The 14983-nt window shown below is 35.5% G+C and overlaps 2 protein-coding genes across 3 annotated transcripts in view; one reads left to right on the top strand and one right to left on the bottom strand.

Annotated features, from left to right (window-relative positions):
* METTL4 (methyltransferase 4, N6-adenosine) overlaps window positions 1–7304 on the bottom strand; it is a 28364-nt gene extending 21060 nt beyond the window's left edge. For both annotated transcript variants that reach the window (XM_082668324.1, XM_082668325.1), the window contains exons 1-3: window positions 7238–7304; window positions 6111–6505; window positions 4562–4624 (exon numbers count right to left, since the gene is read on the bottom strand). In XM_082668324.1, coding sequence (XP_082524450.1) covers window positions 4562–4624; window positions 6111–6500 — 453 coding nt within the window. In that variant the 5' untranslated portion in view covers window positions 6501–6505; window positions 7238–7304. The remainder of the gene's footprint in view (window positions 1–4561; window positions 4625–6110; window positions 6506–7237) is intronic.
* A 1744-nt stretch (window positions 7305–9048) lies between these two features.
* Window positions 9049–14983, top strand: part of NDC80 (NDC80 kinetochore complex component) — a 52507-nt gene continuing 46572 nt past the window's right edge. Inside the window, exons 1-5 of the mRNA XM_082668046.1 lie at window positions 9049–9152; window positions 10518–10595; window positions 13463–13586; window positions 13691–13863; window positions 14550–14652. Of these exons, the coding sequence (XP_082524172.1) occupies window positions 9052–9152; window positions 10518–10595; window positions 13463–13586; window positions 13691–13863; window positions 14550–14652 (579 nt within the window). The 5' untranslated portion in view covers window positions 9049–9051. The remainder of the gene's footprint in view (window positions 9153–10517; window positions 10596–13462; window positions 13587–13690; window positions 13864–14549; window positions 14653–14983) is intronic.

The raw sequence follows: 14983 nt of genomic DNA, 5'->3' as shown, positions 1-14983 counted from the left end.
ATGCTCAACATCATAAATCATCAGAAAAATGCAAATCAAAACCACAGTGAAACACCACTCACACCCATTAGAATGGCTGTTAAAAAAACAAAAACAGAAAGTAAGTGCTGACATGGATATGGAGAAACTGGAAACCCTTATGCATTGCTGGTGGGAATGTAAAATGGTACAACCACTGTGGAAGACAATAAGGCAGTTCCTCAAAAAATTAGAATTATCATATGATCCAATAATTCCACTTCTGGGTATATTCCCCAAAAAATTGAAAGCAGGGACTGGAACTGATATTTGTACGCTCATGTTCATAGCAGCATTATTCACAATAGCTAAAAGGTGGAAACATCCCAAATGTCCATTAACAAAAAAATATATAAATAGGCACTTCCCTGTTGGGGGAAAATAAAAATCATTCAGGAGATAAATAATGGTGATGGTTACAAAACAATGTGAATGTACTCAGTACAACTGAATTGTACACCTAAAAATGGTTAAAGTGGTAAATTTTATTTTATGTATATTTTGCCACAGTAAAAAAAAAAAAAAAAAGGCTACAAAAAAAAGCTGGTTCTTTGAAAAAACAACAACAACAAAATAACAAGCCCCTAGCAAGAAAAGGAAAGAATACAAATCACCAACATCAGGAATGAAAAGGGGCATCACTTATCGTCACAAATCCTACAGACATTAAAAGCATGATAAGAGAATACTATGAACAACTTCATGCCAATAAATTTGACAAGTTGGATGAAACAGACAAATTTCTTAGAAAATACAACTTGCCAAAATTGACATAAGCAAAAGCAGAAAATCTGAAAATCCCTGTTATCTATTAAAGAACCTTATATTATTCCTAAAAACCTTCCCCAAAAGGAAACTCCAGGCCTAGATAATTTCACTGGTGAATTAATTCAAATATTCAAGGATGAAAAAACACTGATCCTATGAAAACTTCAACGAAGAATGTATAGCAGATGGATGTATATGGATGTATAGCAAATGAAAAGATTCTCAACATTATTAGTCATTAAGGAAATGCAAGTTAAAATCAATAAAATACCAACTACACACTTAAAAGAATTCCTAAAATCAAAAATCTGATGATATCAATGCTAGTGAGGATATGAAGCAAAGAGAGTTCTTATACTTTGCTGGTGGGAAATGCAAAACAGTACAACTACTTTGGAAAGCAATTTGGCATTTTTTTATGGAGATAAATATAACATTAACCATCAAACCAAAAATACCATTCCAACATGGAAATTTAAAACTCTATTACAAACAACTCTTAAGCAAATCCCTAGAAAACCATGATATATCAATGAAATTTCACATCATGACAATTACAACACAACATATCAGAACCTATGATATGCTGCAGTGCCCCAAGAAAAAAAAATCATAACATTGAATACTTCCATCAAAAAAAAAAGAACAAAAAAAAATGAACTAAGACAACTCAAAAAGTCAAAAAAAGAAAAAAACAGAAGGAATAAATTAAAATGGATTAAAGCAGAAATAAGTTAGACATTTTTAAGGTAAATTAATTTCAAAAACAACTAATAAATTAGGCAAAGCATTAGCTAATCTATCAAGGAAAAGGAAGTAAACATACAAAATAAATAGTGAAGGCAAAATAACCATAGAAACAGACTATTCATAAACAAATTTGAAAAATTAGATGAAATGGATAATATTCTAAGATAACATAATTTACCAAGATTAACTACAAAAGAATTTTTTTAATCTAAAATTGATTTCCAAAGAGGAAAAAGGAAAAGCTGTCAAAGAAGTATCCCCACAAAAAAAGCAACATACTGAGATCGATGCAAAGGGGAGCTCTACCAAACTTTTAAAGAACAGATTACTCCAGAGAATTGGGGAGAAAAAAAGAAAAACTTCCAACTTCCAACACTGAAATATGTAAATATCTGTATATAATTATATATATAAAACAAAAAAATTAAATATATCAGACCAATCTCACTTACGACTGTTCCAAATAAAATAGTAGCAAACAAAATCCAGCAGAACATTTAAAAAATAATACATCATGGTCATTTGGAATATATACTACAAATGTAAGGTGGTTACATATGATTAAAAATCAAAGGAAAATATTAGGAGAAAAATCATCCATTCAATCTCCATAGATGCTTTAAAAACATTTGATAAAATTCAGTAACCACAGTTGATAATAACACTCAATAAATAATACACAGAAACTTCTTTAACATGCTATTTCCAACTCAGCCCAAAACCCAGTGGAGAGGAAATCATCTCCTACAAAGTCAGAGACAAGGATAGATACTCTCACAAACATTACTTAATATTGTATCATATTTTCCAGCCTATGCAATTAGAGAAGATAAATAAATTAGGGATATAATAATTATAGAGGTGTAAGTAAAACTATTAATATTTGCAAGAGTTATAATTATTACCTGAAAAATCAAGACATTCAATTTTTTTAAATTAATGCTAGATGTATATAAAGAAAATTTTACAGAATAACAACAGAAACTTAAACAAATGGAAAGACACATTTATGTTTTGGAGTAGGATCACAACATCTTAAAGATGCTAATAGTAAATGTTTATAAATTTGATTGCCATAAAAATTTCAACAGGTTAGTTTTTCTAACCAGACACTAAAATTGATCCTAAAATTCATGTGGGAAAATAAACAAAAAGCCCAGGAAAATTCTGTAAAAAGTAGCAATGATAAGATGGCCCAGGGTGGGGGGGTGGGGAGGGTGGAGGGTAGGGAATAAGTAACTACCACATAAGATATTAAAACATATTCACATTATAAAATCTCAAAAGAGATTGGCAAATAAATAGTGAGACAAACAAGTAAGACTTAAAGTCCAGAAATAAACTCAAATACTAATGTGAATTTAGTATATCAAGCATCTCATATAAGGAGGGAAAAACTGCATGAATAATGGTAGGACATATAGGTAGTCAACTGGATCCATATCTCACACTGTATACCAGGATAAAGTCTAAATGGATCAAGATATAAATTTGAAATAAAATCATAAATGTTCTAGAATAAAACATGGGAAATTATTTTAAAACCTTGAAGAAGGAATACTTCTCTAATTATGATTCCAAAATTCAGAAGTCATAAAAGAAAAAAATGATAAATTCAACTAAATGAAAATATAATATTGTCTGCATGGCGAAACCAAAACCAAAAAAAATCATAATTAAAATTAAAATGACAAACTGGGAAAAATATGCTTGTAATTTACATAATAGACAAAGACCTAATTTCCCCAGCATATAAAGAGCTCCTATAAATCAGTAAGAAAAAGAACAATCCAATTTTTTTAAGTATGCAAAGGAAACAAACAGTTCACATAAGAGAAATACAAATGAATTTTAAACATACATTACAATGCTTAACTACATTCATAATAAGAAATGCAAATTAAAGCCATACTAAAATACTATTTTTCAACAATTAGATTGGCAAACATCAAAAACTATAATATACTGTAATGGTGAGGATGTGGGAAAACAGGCAAAATTATACAGTTCTAGTGTGCTAATAAGATGATACAATCTCCATAGCAGCAATCTGGCAGTATCTATCAAAATGTTCAAACCCTCTGACACAGAAATTTGACTTGTCGAAATTTATCCTGCAGATACCACACATAAATATAGAAAATGACATGTGCATACTATACCTAAATGTCAGCAATTAAAGATTAAGTAAATAAAAGTAGGAAAGACAATGAGATCTAAAACAATTTGAACCCTCTGTTTCCTCTCATTTCTTTCACTCTCAGATCTCAGTAACCTCTAAGTTCTAGAAATACATCCTTCATATTATTCACTTTCTTCTGCCACTATCTTAAGTTGTTTTACCTACTGACAGTAGGCTTTTATAACTCAGAAAATTTCTGGACTTAACCAATATAGCATAAGTTTACTTACGTTAAATATGTAAATGAGAAGTATATGAGATTTTAATAAAAATTGGTTTAAATTGTTCATTACAATAAAAGTAATGATAAATCACTCCAGTGTTAAATTCTAACCTTGATCAAAATGACTGCTTGAGGGACTTCCCTGGTGGCGCAGTGGTTAAGAATTTGCCTGCCAATGCAGGGGACACGAGTTCAAGCCCTGGACCAGGAAGATCCCACATGCCGCAGAGCAAGTAAGCCTGTGCACCACAACTACTGAGCCTGCGCTCTAGAGCCCGTGAGCCACAACTACTGAGCCCGCAAGCCACAACTACTGAGCCCACGAGCCACAACTACTGAAGCCCACACACCTAGAGCCCACGCTCCGCAACAAGAGAAGCCACTGCAATGAGAAGCCTGTGCACCATAGTGAAGAGTAGCCCCGGTTCGCCACAACTAGAGAAAGTCCGGCAGCAGCAATTAAAACCCAACACAGCCAAAAGTAAATATAAATAAATAAATAATAATTTTTTTAAAAATGACTGATTGATTTTTAAAAACATCCTTATTTACGTTGTCCTTTTATTTATACTAGTTCACATTAACCTTCCAAAGTCATCAATGAATATTTTACACCGTACCTTTGTATGGTATTCCATAGCATCCAATTCACCTTGATTGAAAACAACACATCTCTTACGCTTCTAAAGAGTAAATTACACGGAAAAAAATTATGTGGCCATCATCAAAATAATGATATTTTGAAATATATTAGTACTTCCTTTTTCTTTATCACATTTTCCATATTGTGTATCTCATTCTTTAAGAGGTAATAACTACTGAGGTCGAAATAAGTGCAAAGAGTATGGACTGGGGAGGTAAGATTTCCCAAATAATAATAATTATTATTATTACTATTATTACAAACTTAATGGGTGATAAAAGGCCATGTAGGCGTTATCTACTATTAGTAAGAACTAGTATGACATAATAAAATGGCACTAACATCCATAGAACACAAGGAAACTGTGACACTGTATAAGAGTCACCAGTGTCATCTATCAGTTGATATAGGGTATAATTATTCTGAACTTTCTTAATTTCTACAACAAAAACAATTCGCAATGTACTTTTAATAGATCTTTATGTGTAATCTGAGGATTAGGTATAAATAAGATATATTAACACTGTTCTACATCTAACAACTCCATAGCAAAGAACATGTAAGTCTGCAATATAGAGCAGGGACTTTGTACTTTTCATTGCTGAAATCTCAGTGCCTACATGGTGGCATAACTCCTAGCAGGCTAACAACAAAAGTTCTTTGGCTGAATAAATACATGGACTCTCTATTACTTTCCTTATTCTAATTCTCAACATGCTTTCTTATTTAGTATCTTTCTTCCCCACTCAATTGTAAGATCTAAAAAGGCAGAGATTATATTTATCTTGTTTCATCACTCCTTGTACAACAGCACATAGAAAGATCTCAAACATTTATTGGGTGAATAATGAATGTAATTCCTATCTCTAACAAAGAAAATGTTAATATGATCTATCTGAAATGGACTTTGTATAATCACCTCTGAGCTCTTCAATACATAAAAAGTATTCATGCATAATTAATTTGACTCTATATGGCACTCTCAAAACTTTTCATTGCACCAATGTGTATACAAATATATATTTTTTAAGAATATATATTTTCCATAGTAGCTGTCTAGTTTTATCACTAGGAACTTTTCAAAAATATCACCCTTCTTCCAAACATTTATTATACAAGCTTATCCCCAAAGGATAAATCTCTAAAATTCCCCCTTTATACTGCTATATACTGCTTTAGAATTTTACAGAGAAACATATTTTTGAGCAAAAATAGGTGTAAAAACATGCAATTAATACGAAAACCTAGGCAGACAGGGTTTCTTTTTTTGTTACTTAGTTTTGTTTGTTTAATTTACAGAGCATTCACTTTTGAATCAACTTTGCTTACTTCTGAAATATGCAAATTTGGTCTTCTAAGAATAGTAGAATGTTAGCAAAAAGTTAAAAATCACTCTGGATATACTAAAGTCTTATGATGCTTTATTGACTATTCTTTATACTTAGTAAATCACAAGATATTTGAGATGCTGGAATAATAAATTTGTGTTCTCTGTAGAAAAATTTAAATTTCTTAAAACTTATTACCTTCCCATTAACAGAAATGGAGATTTCTTTCTTAACATCATTTACTAGATCTTCCTTTTCATTACTTTGTTGGCATTCTTTGTGAATAGCAGAAGTTATATAAGGTTTGGTGACATCAAACAGTTCAGATCGAAAAACATATTTTTGTATGAACATTTCACAATTTCCTCCATCATCATTTTCTGGCTTAGTGGTAGAAGCAATACAGGTAGCAGAGGCTCCAAAAGAGGACATAGAGTCCATGTGAAGAGTATCAAGGTGAACAGAAGAAGTAGGCTCATTTTTACTGCAACAAGGCTCATGATGCTGGTGAAGTTCATAACTTATCTTGTTAATGAAAGAAAGATGATCCAGTAACCATCCTGGCGATAGCTCACGCACCACAGACATTCTTCCTTTAAAACAAACAAACACCTCTGATAATTAGACACTAGAAGTATAAACCCAACTTTCCTAATTAAGTTCTAAACTCAGACAGGAAAGGTGACGTGCCCCAAATTACAACTGGTTGATGGCACAATTGCTACAAGACCCAGGTATCCAGACTTCGGCTCTGAGTTCCCCTCCCACCACCCACCACTCTCCAAGTTTGGGGCTGTGTTTGCCTCTGAGTTCAAACGCAGGTAAGGGGGGATGTCATATTTTAGCAAAGTAACCTACTGTGCTCAGGTCACTTTTCTCTCCTAATTCTCGGCCCCACACTGGATCCTCCAGCTTTCCGCAGGCCACCGCTAGAGCACCTGGAACCCCAGAGAGCACTCATGCCCTGAGCCCGAACCTTGGCGACGGCCTCAGCAGCGCGACCCTGGGGCCGACTGCGCCCACACTGGGCCGTCACTATCTCCTACCTCGCCGCCTCCCTTGTCAGAAAAGTGCACCCCGCCTTCCCAGACTTGCTTCATGAAACAGCACCCATCTAAACAGTGGTCCTGAAAGACACTCCTTTCAGGGCAAAGGAAAAAACAAATCTCCTTTTCTAACAGTCAACGGGAGCCGCCATGTTGCTGTACGGAAAAAACGTTTCAAGGGCTGCCTGGAGCGCTCTGCTCGCTACTCAGGGACGTAAAGCGCTCGGGTGTTCACAGCTAAATTTAAGGGTCGGACCAGACTTCTCAGAGGACGCTTACAGCTTGCCGGAACACGCCCGAGCGCGCCCGTGAGGCGGCGGCATTTCACCAACACGCAGAGTTCCGGCGACGAGCGACGCGAGAGAGTTGCGCACGCGCGCGCATATGTCGTGCGCGATGACGTCAGCGACGCCGGAGATTTTAAAATTCGAACGGCGCCGGCGGGTGGAGGAAGGAGGTTGTGTTTTGGCGGCTGACGTTTTGTCTAGCGGGCAATAGCACGGTTTACAGCAGTTCGGTCCCTGCGTCGTATCGGGAAGCTGGAAGAAAGGTGACTAATGACTTTGCGTTAATTTTGTTCCGGCAGCACTGGGCTAGAGGGAGAACGCCAGGGCGCCAAAAAGTTAGATTCACGGGCCCTGAGGAGAGACGTTTTGGTGTTTGCTGTTGTAACCGGTCCCCGGGCCCCATCTGTTCTAGGCGCTAGTTTCCCGGAGTCCAATAAATTTCTTATGGCAGTGATTTTCCAAGGGAGAAGGGGAAGGCCAAGGTGACACCGGTGGGGTGAAGAGGACATGGAGAGAGGAAAAGGGGAAGAATGGATGGGAGCAGGGAGAGGAAGGACGAGATGAAGAACTGTTTGCTATGGTGCGTTTGAGATACTAGTGTAACATCCTGGTGGCCGTGTAAGGAGTACATCTGAAAGTCTTAACCTCAGGTTTTAAGAGTACATTTTAAGTGGAGATTGGGAGTGGACAGATAGGTGAGAGTGGAAAAGTTTAATAGCTCAGAAGTGTATACTGAAGAAGAAATAGCCAAACAAAGAAGTAAAGAGTGTAATCAGTTTAAAAGACAAAGGAGAGCCCCAAGAAGTAAAAGGATAACCACAGATGTCCACTTTCTTGGAAACCAGGACAGGACCTGGAAGGGCTAGGTGTATAGTGTCTAATGCCTCAGAGTTAAGATAGGATCAAAAGATTTGTCAGTCATGAGTATCTCAGGAGGCAACCGTTTCAGTAGATGGGAAGGGAATGAGATGTGAATGTGGTCTGAGAAAATGGAAGCAGTCTGTAGACCAGATAATTTATCCTTGATGAGAGGGAGATTGAAGCACGAGGGGCAGTAATTGAATAATGTAAATGGGAAACAGTAGGTTAAGGACAGAGCAGGGGAGATGGACATTAGGAAAAGAAAACTGAATAGCTCTGCTCCAAGACCAAAGAAAATGAAACATCAGAGGTAGTTCTTGTCAGTAGCCTCTGACTTCCCATTGAAATAGGCACAGCCAACAGTGGTGATGTGGTCTGAGTTAGGATTTAGGAGTTTAACTACCATAAATACCCTGTGAAGGTAGGAATCATACCTTATTCACCTTTGTATTGTTTGCATTACTTTCACACTCCCTTGTACATGGTAGGCAGTTAGTAAGTGTTTATGGGTGTTGAATTTTTTTTTTGCGGTACACGGGCCTCTCACTGCCGTGGCCTCTCCCAACGCGGAGCACAGGCTCCGGACGCGCAGGCCCAGCGGCCATGACTCACAGGCCCAGCCGCTCCACGGCACGCGGGATCCTCCCGGACAGGGGCACGAACCCGTGTCCCCTGCATCGGCAGGCGGACTCCCAACCACTGAGCCACCAGGGAAGCCCTGTGTTGGATATTTTTAAATGGAGTTAAATAGATAGATGTTCCCTGCAAATTAGGACTTCACCTTACATGAACAAGCAAAGATGGCCCGGGAAAGATTATCTTGAAAAAACAGTGAAACTTGGCTGCCTTTCTGTTTGAGGGTAAAGATAATAGTTGTTGCTTAATGTACCATCTGTGTCTGGAAAGACTTGTTCATTACCAAATTCGTGAATGCAGGTCATAAACATGAAACGCAGTTCATTTTCTACCGGTGGTGCTGGCCGCCTCTCTATGCAGGAATTAAGATCCCAGGACTTAAATAAACCAGGCCTCCATACCCCTCAAACGTGAGTACCTATGCCTTATTGTCTTTGGCAAAGAAATCTGTAAAGGAGGTTAATACAAAGATGTAGTATGAGTCATATTATGATGAATCTTATCTGTTCTCAGTGGTACCTAATTTGGAGTCAGTGAAGGCTAAAAAATGGGCATGTTACTAGGTGTTGTGTTTTTTCTCATTTGATAGTTAAATCTCCAAAGCCATGTCTCTTGCTAGGCAATCCCTGAGGGACTGCTAATTCCTTTTCAGCACTCTTCCACTCATTTATTTTCCTCCTTTACTGTAGAGCTGCTTGTTTGAGCAGGTTCTCTGCTGTAACTTCTATTTACTGAGGTGTATCCAACTAGCACAGTTCTCAATGAAAGGTATTATTTGCCCTGACAATTAGCTGCAGTTTAGTAGCAGCCTACAGAACACCACTTCTCCAAACTATTTCCTCAGGATTCACTGGAAAAAAAAGGTGCCCCAAAGAACTTGCTGTCACTGTAGTCAATATCCTGTAATAATCTGTAATTGGAAAGAATCTGAAAAAGTATGTGTGTGTGTGTGTGTGTGTGTGTATCTCAATCACTTTGCTATACACCTGAAACATTGTAAATCAACTGGACTTCAATTTTTTTAATAAAAAATAAAATGAGGGGGAAAAAGAACTTAAAATCATAAACTAATTTTTCCCTATGAATGAATTTCTTACAGTTAAGAGAAGGCTATTTGTAACCATGTTGAGTGCTATCATTCCTTCTGTATTACCAAGGTACAGGTTACTTGCGAACTGTTCTTGTTACTTGGGTTTACATAGTATGAGCCTCTGCTACTTATAGAAATTGGAAATATTTATACATTTTTTCTTCTGAAATCAGAGAAATGTTTTGTACTGTTGCATATTACTACTCCAAAAGATTTGTGCCTTGAATTGCATTCAAAGCTAAAAGGTTGCCTTTGTCAATGTTTCTGGTCTGTAATTGACGTAATGTATGTTCTTAAGTGTAGCTGCAGTCTAATAAAGAGTGAGCCTCAAAAGAAAAAATTTTAAATGTGGCTATCATTCTCTGATTGAAAATATCTGTTTTTAAGTTATTTCTTTTCCTTTGACGTTGTTATCCATAAATGTACATATTTTAGGATAATTAAAATTACAATGTAGATATGGGGTTTTTTCCTTTTTTCTTAACATTTTAGTGTTAAAACTCATACTATGTTGTAAGCCTATCCTATTTTTGATAGCTATGATTGCTGCTAAAAATTTTCATGATTTTGAATTATTCTTATAAGTAATGAGGAAGAGGGGTTGGTTCCAATGTATTTACAAAAGTTTCTTGAACTAATATTTTTCCACTTATTTAAAGAGTTTGTTTTTCTCCTTTTCTTAAAGCAAAGAGAAATCAACCTTTGGAAAATTGAGTATTAACAAACCCACATCTGACAGAAAAGCCTCTGTATTTGGTAAAAGGTAATGATTTTTTTTATTAATTCTAATGGAAGGGATTCTTATAGCCATGCATTGAGCTAGATGCTGTCAAAGTACAAAAAATTAGATGGCATGATCCCTTTCAAGAGAGAGTTATAATCTAGTTTTCCTCTGTTTTAAATGGTTAAAATGGTTATATTTGCTTTAGGTTATGCTGAGATATAGCAGCACATTTAGACCACTATTTCATTGTTACAAGTGAATACTTGATTGAAAATTCTACACATAGCTTTCACATACTATGGAATCATAGCATTTTAAAATTAGGAACCATCATCTAGTCCAACATCTTAGCCAAAGACTTTTTTTTACTAAATTATTAAGGACTCCAAAGAGCTTTTATCTTGTGGGCTGTATCTGTTGATATTAACTATATTAGAAAATAAAACTGAGAAAAAAAAATTAGTACGTATTAATTCAGTTTAAAATAAAAATAGCCCAGGACTGCGCTTGTGATCCAGTGATAAAGAATCCGCCTTCCAATGCAGGGGACACGGGTTCTATCCCTGGTCGGGGAACTAATATCCCACATGCGGCGGGGCATCTAAGCCCACGCACCACAACCACTGAGCTCACACACCTCCACTAGAGAAGAGAAAATCCGCATGCCACAACTAGAGAGAAGCTTGCATGCTGCAGTGAAGAGCCCGCACGTTGCAACAAAAGATGCCACATGCTTCAACAAAGATCCTGCATGCTGCAACTAAGACCCGAAGCAGCCAAATAAATTAATTAATTAAATAAGTAAATATTAAAAAAATAAAGTAAAATAAAATAACAGTAACCCATTACATGTTAATATAAATAACATGCTTTAATTTTTAAAAAATAAAACCATTTCCGTAAGAAGAGTGACATTTATATTTTTGCAAATCTCTTTAATGTCTGGCTTAATAGAAGGTAGCTGAATTCTCGTATCTGCTTCGGAATTCAGTCTGTTATAATATCTGACATCATGTAGCCAACCTCTGGAAAACTGCACTGTACACTCAACGAAAAAATAAGCATGAAAGGTGTGAAAAAAATCTTAATTTTATTGGGAAAATAGTTTTGACTTCTCGATCCCCTAGGGCACACTTTGAGAACCACTGTCTAGAGTAGATCAGTAGTTGCCTAGGCTGGGGGTAGGGTAAGGATTGACTGGTAAGGGGGATAAGATTTGAGATGATGGAAATGTTTAATATCTTGATCGTGGTAGAGATTACACAGGTGTAAATATTGTCAAACCTCATCAAATTGTATGCTTTAAACAGGTGCATGTTACTCTAAGCAATTATACCTCAATAAAGTTAATTTTTTAAAGAAATTTCCAACTCCAAAATAGAGAAACTGTTCATCTCACCAAAAACAAAATATAACTTTGTTTTAAAACAAATGTTTATTTAATTATATTTTGGAAATATTTAGAGATAACATATTTGTTACCTTATGAAAAGTCTTTGTCATGAACCCAAGTTAAACTGTTTCTGGTGTTTATTCTAGTTGATAAAAAATCTTAAGGCATTTTTGTAATGTAACTGTCATCTCAGAGCTGAATGTCAGAGATACTGATGCTAATGATTATAAATTCTAACTTTTGCTGAGCATTTTTGTAAGCCAGAAAAGTGCTATTTTATATCTCTTTTAATCAATCCTCAGAACTGCCCTATGTGTAGATACTGTTATTGCCTTCATTTTAGACATTAGGAAATTAAAGCACAGAGGTTAAATAGTTTACCCAAGGTCATACAACTAGTAACAGAGACAGAATTTTTAACCAGACTCTGCTTCTAGACCCTATCTCTTAAACTATAAGTTGAATGATACAGTATTTCGATTGGTTGGGAAATTCTTTTATAATTTGAAAAGCTATCTATTAGTACAGTTTTGTGTAGAATAAGAGCTGAGTCTATACATGTATTCTTTCCTAGTAAAAAAAAATTAAAGATTAAGTAATAGCAGTATGTAGAAAAGTGGATCTCAAATAGCAAATTCTCAGGGGAAGAATTAGCTAATTAGCTAGTTAATCAGAGCAGTGGCATCAGAGAGCCCAAGGTAAAGAACTTTTAGATCCTGGTCAGGAGAGAACTTGAAAGCAGCAAGCAAACATGCAGGGAGAAATTGTTTTGATGAACAGAGTTCAGACATTACAGCAGTGTTCATTGTAACTCAGTTTTGTGGCATCTGTCCAAAAAGGAAAAGTATTGTCCCAAGGATATTTAATAAACTACAATGGTTAGGTAAGTTGGGCCACAAAGAGAAGCAAAAGAAACCATTATAAAGATTTAAACAAATGATGTTTTATTTTGAGAGGAGGGGCTTAAGATGGAGCATATATGCTATAGCTATTAATGACTAAAAAGTAGCAACATATATTTATGGTAAATAACAATCAGATACATAATATTGCACGACACAATAACGTTTATGAAAAAAAGCACAATCTTTCAACATCTCAAATTTTCCTGCAATAAATAATGGTAAATAAAGGGGTTGGAAATGAAGGAGCAATCATGGAGGGGCAAGTAGGTTGTTGAAAGAATCTGGGTTATTGGAGAACAGTTGGTGCAGAACAGTTGGTGCAGAAGACCTAGTGGACTCAAAATGCACAGTTTTAGAGGATGATGTATGTGTTAGTAATGCAGAGCACCAAAGTGTACTTTTCTTCCCACCTCATTTTATACTTTAATCTTCATTATTTGCTCTTTTTTTCTCTGCTTTGAGTAAGAGAAATCTTAGTTAAATAAAAACCAAAGAATTGAACTTTAATGTTTGGTGCTGATGTTAAAATATAAAATTGCCTTGAAATAATTTAGGCTTGACCACAGAAGGAAATAATTTTGACTGACTTTTTAAAAATATGTTTACAGAACTAGTGGACATGGATCCCGGAATAGTCAATTTGGTATATTTTCCACTTCTGAAAAAATCAAGGACCCAAGACCACTTAATGACAAAGCATTCATTCAGCAATGTATTCGACAGCTCTGTGAGGTATTTTATAATCTTAACCATTCGAAATTGTGAGTGTTTTCTTAAGTATTCTTCAATAATTTTCCTATTGTAAAATGTTTGATGTTTCATAAAAATTATTATAGTTTCTTTCAGAAAACGGTTATGCATATAGCGTATCCATGAAATCTCTACAAGCTCCTTCTGTTAAAGACTTCCTAAAGATCTTCACTTTTCTTTATGGCTTCCTGTGCCCTTCGTATGAACTTCCTGACACAAAGTTTGAAGAAGAGGTTCCAAGAATCTTTAAAGATCTTGGGTTTGTATGTTATATTTCTCATTAGCCTAGAGAGATTGTTGGAACACAGAAAAGAATGAAACTCAATAACTGTGTAAAGATTTTGAGTTAGAGAAATAATATATTTTAAGATGGTCACTATGGGCGACATATGCAAGATAAATTGAAAAGGCAAAAAAAACTTTTTGGAGATTATTACTGAACTACAGATTATAGATCATAAAGCCCTCGACTACTGATGTGACGAGGAATAGATAGAATAGGCTAGCTACTGCAGATTTTATAGAAACCGAAAAGATAGGATTGAAGGCCTGGTGAAAATGGAGTAAGAAAGTCCAGAAAAGCCTATGTAGAATAAACACAGGGGGAGAAGTGGATTTGAGGAGGAGAAATACATACATGTGGTTTATTTGGGGTACATTGGATTTGAGGGAACAGTCTTTCAGGAGAGAAGTCCAGCATGTTGGTTGTAAATCAAATTCTGCTTAGGGAATATATGTACAAAGTAATCTGCAGAGAAATAAAACAAAATACACAAAACCATTTGAGGGTAAGAAGACGAAGGAGAGAATCTCAACAAGTATCTTCTAAACAAGTCGAGACTGATGGTATATATGGGGAATTTTTTTTAATGTAACTTCTTGCTTAATTTAGCCATTATTTTTACAAAATTAACATACTGGCTTATGTTTTCTGATTTTTCATAGGTATCCGTTTGCATTATCGAAAAGCTCCATGTATACAGTGGGGGCCCCTCATACATGGCCTCACATTGTGGCAGCCTTGGTTTGGCTAATAGACTGCATCAAGGTATTTGATTTCTCATTTTAATGATATATATAGGAAAGATTTTTTTTTTACCTCAGGGTATTTCTATTTCTCTCCCAATCTTGCTTTTACCAATTATCTCAAAATCTGCATCAGTTTTCAGTTTTCAAAGCAGTTTTTATTTTAAGTTCTTCAAAATGTTAATATATGATTCCAGAAGTGAGGAAAGGAAATATCACAATGGCAAGGAGATCATTTGTTTTCATGAGGTTTTACAGCTCAAAAACAAACAAACAGAAAAAAAAAAAAAACACAGCAAAATAAGTCAGTAGGAATTTCCCCCATAACATGAATTTGATTTTCTTCCCCTTTT

Source organism: Grampus griseus, assembly GCF_964374135.1.
Source record: "Grampus griseus genome assembly, chromosome: 12".
In the NCBI taxonomy this organism is placed as follows: Eukaryota; Metazoa; Chordata; class Mammalia; order Artiodactyla; family Delphinidae; genus Grampus; species Grampus griseus.
The sequence above is the reverse complement of the archived record's forward strand: the minus strand, read 5'-3'. Positions and strand labels throughout refer to the sequence as shown.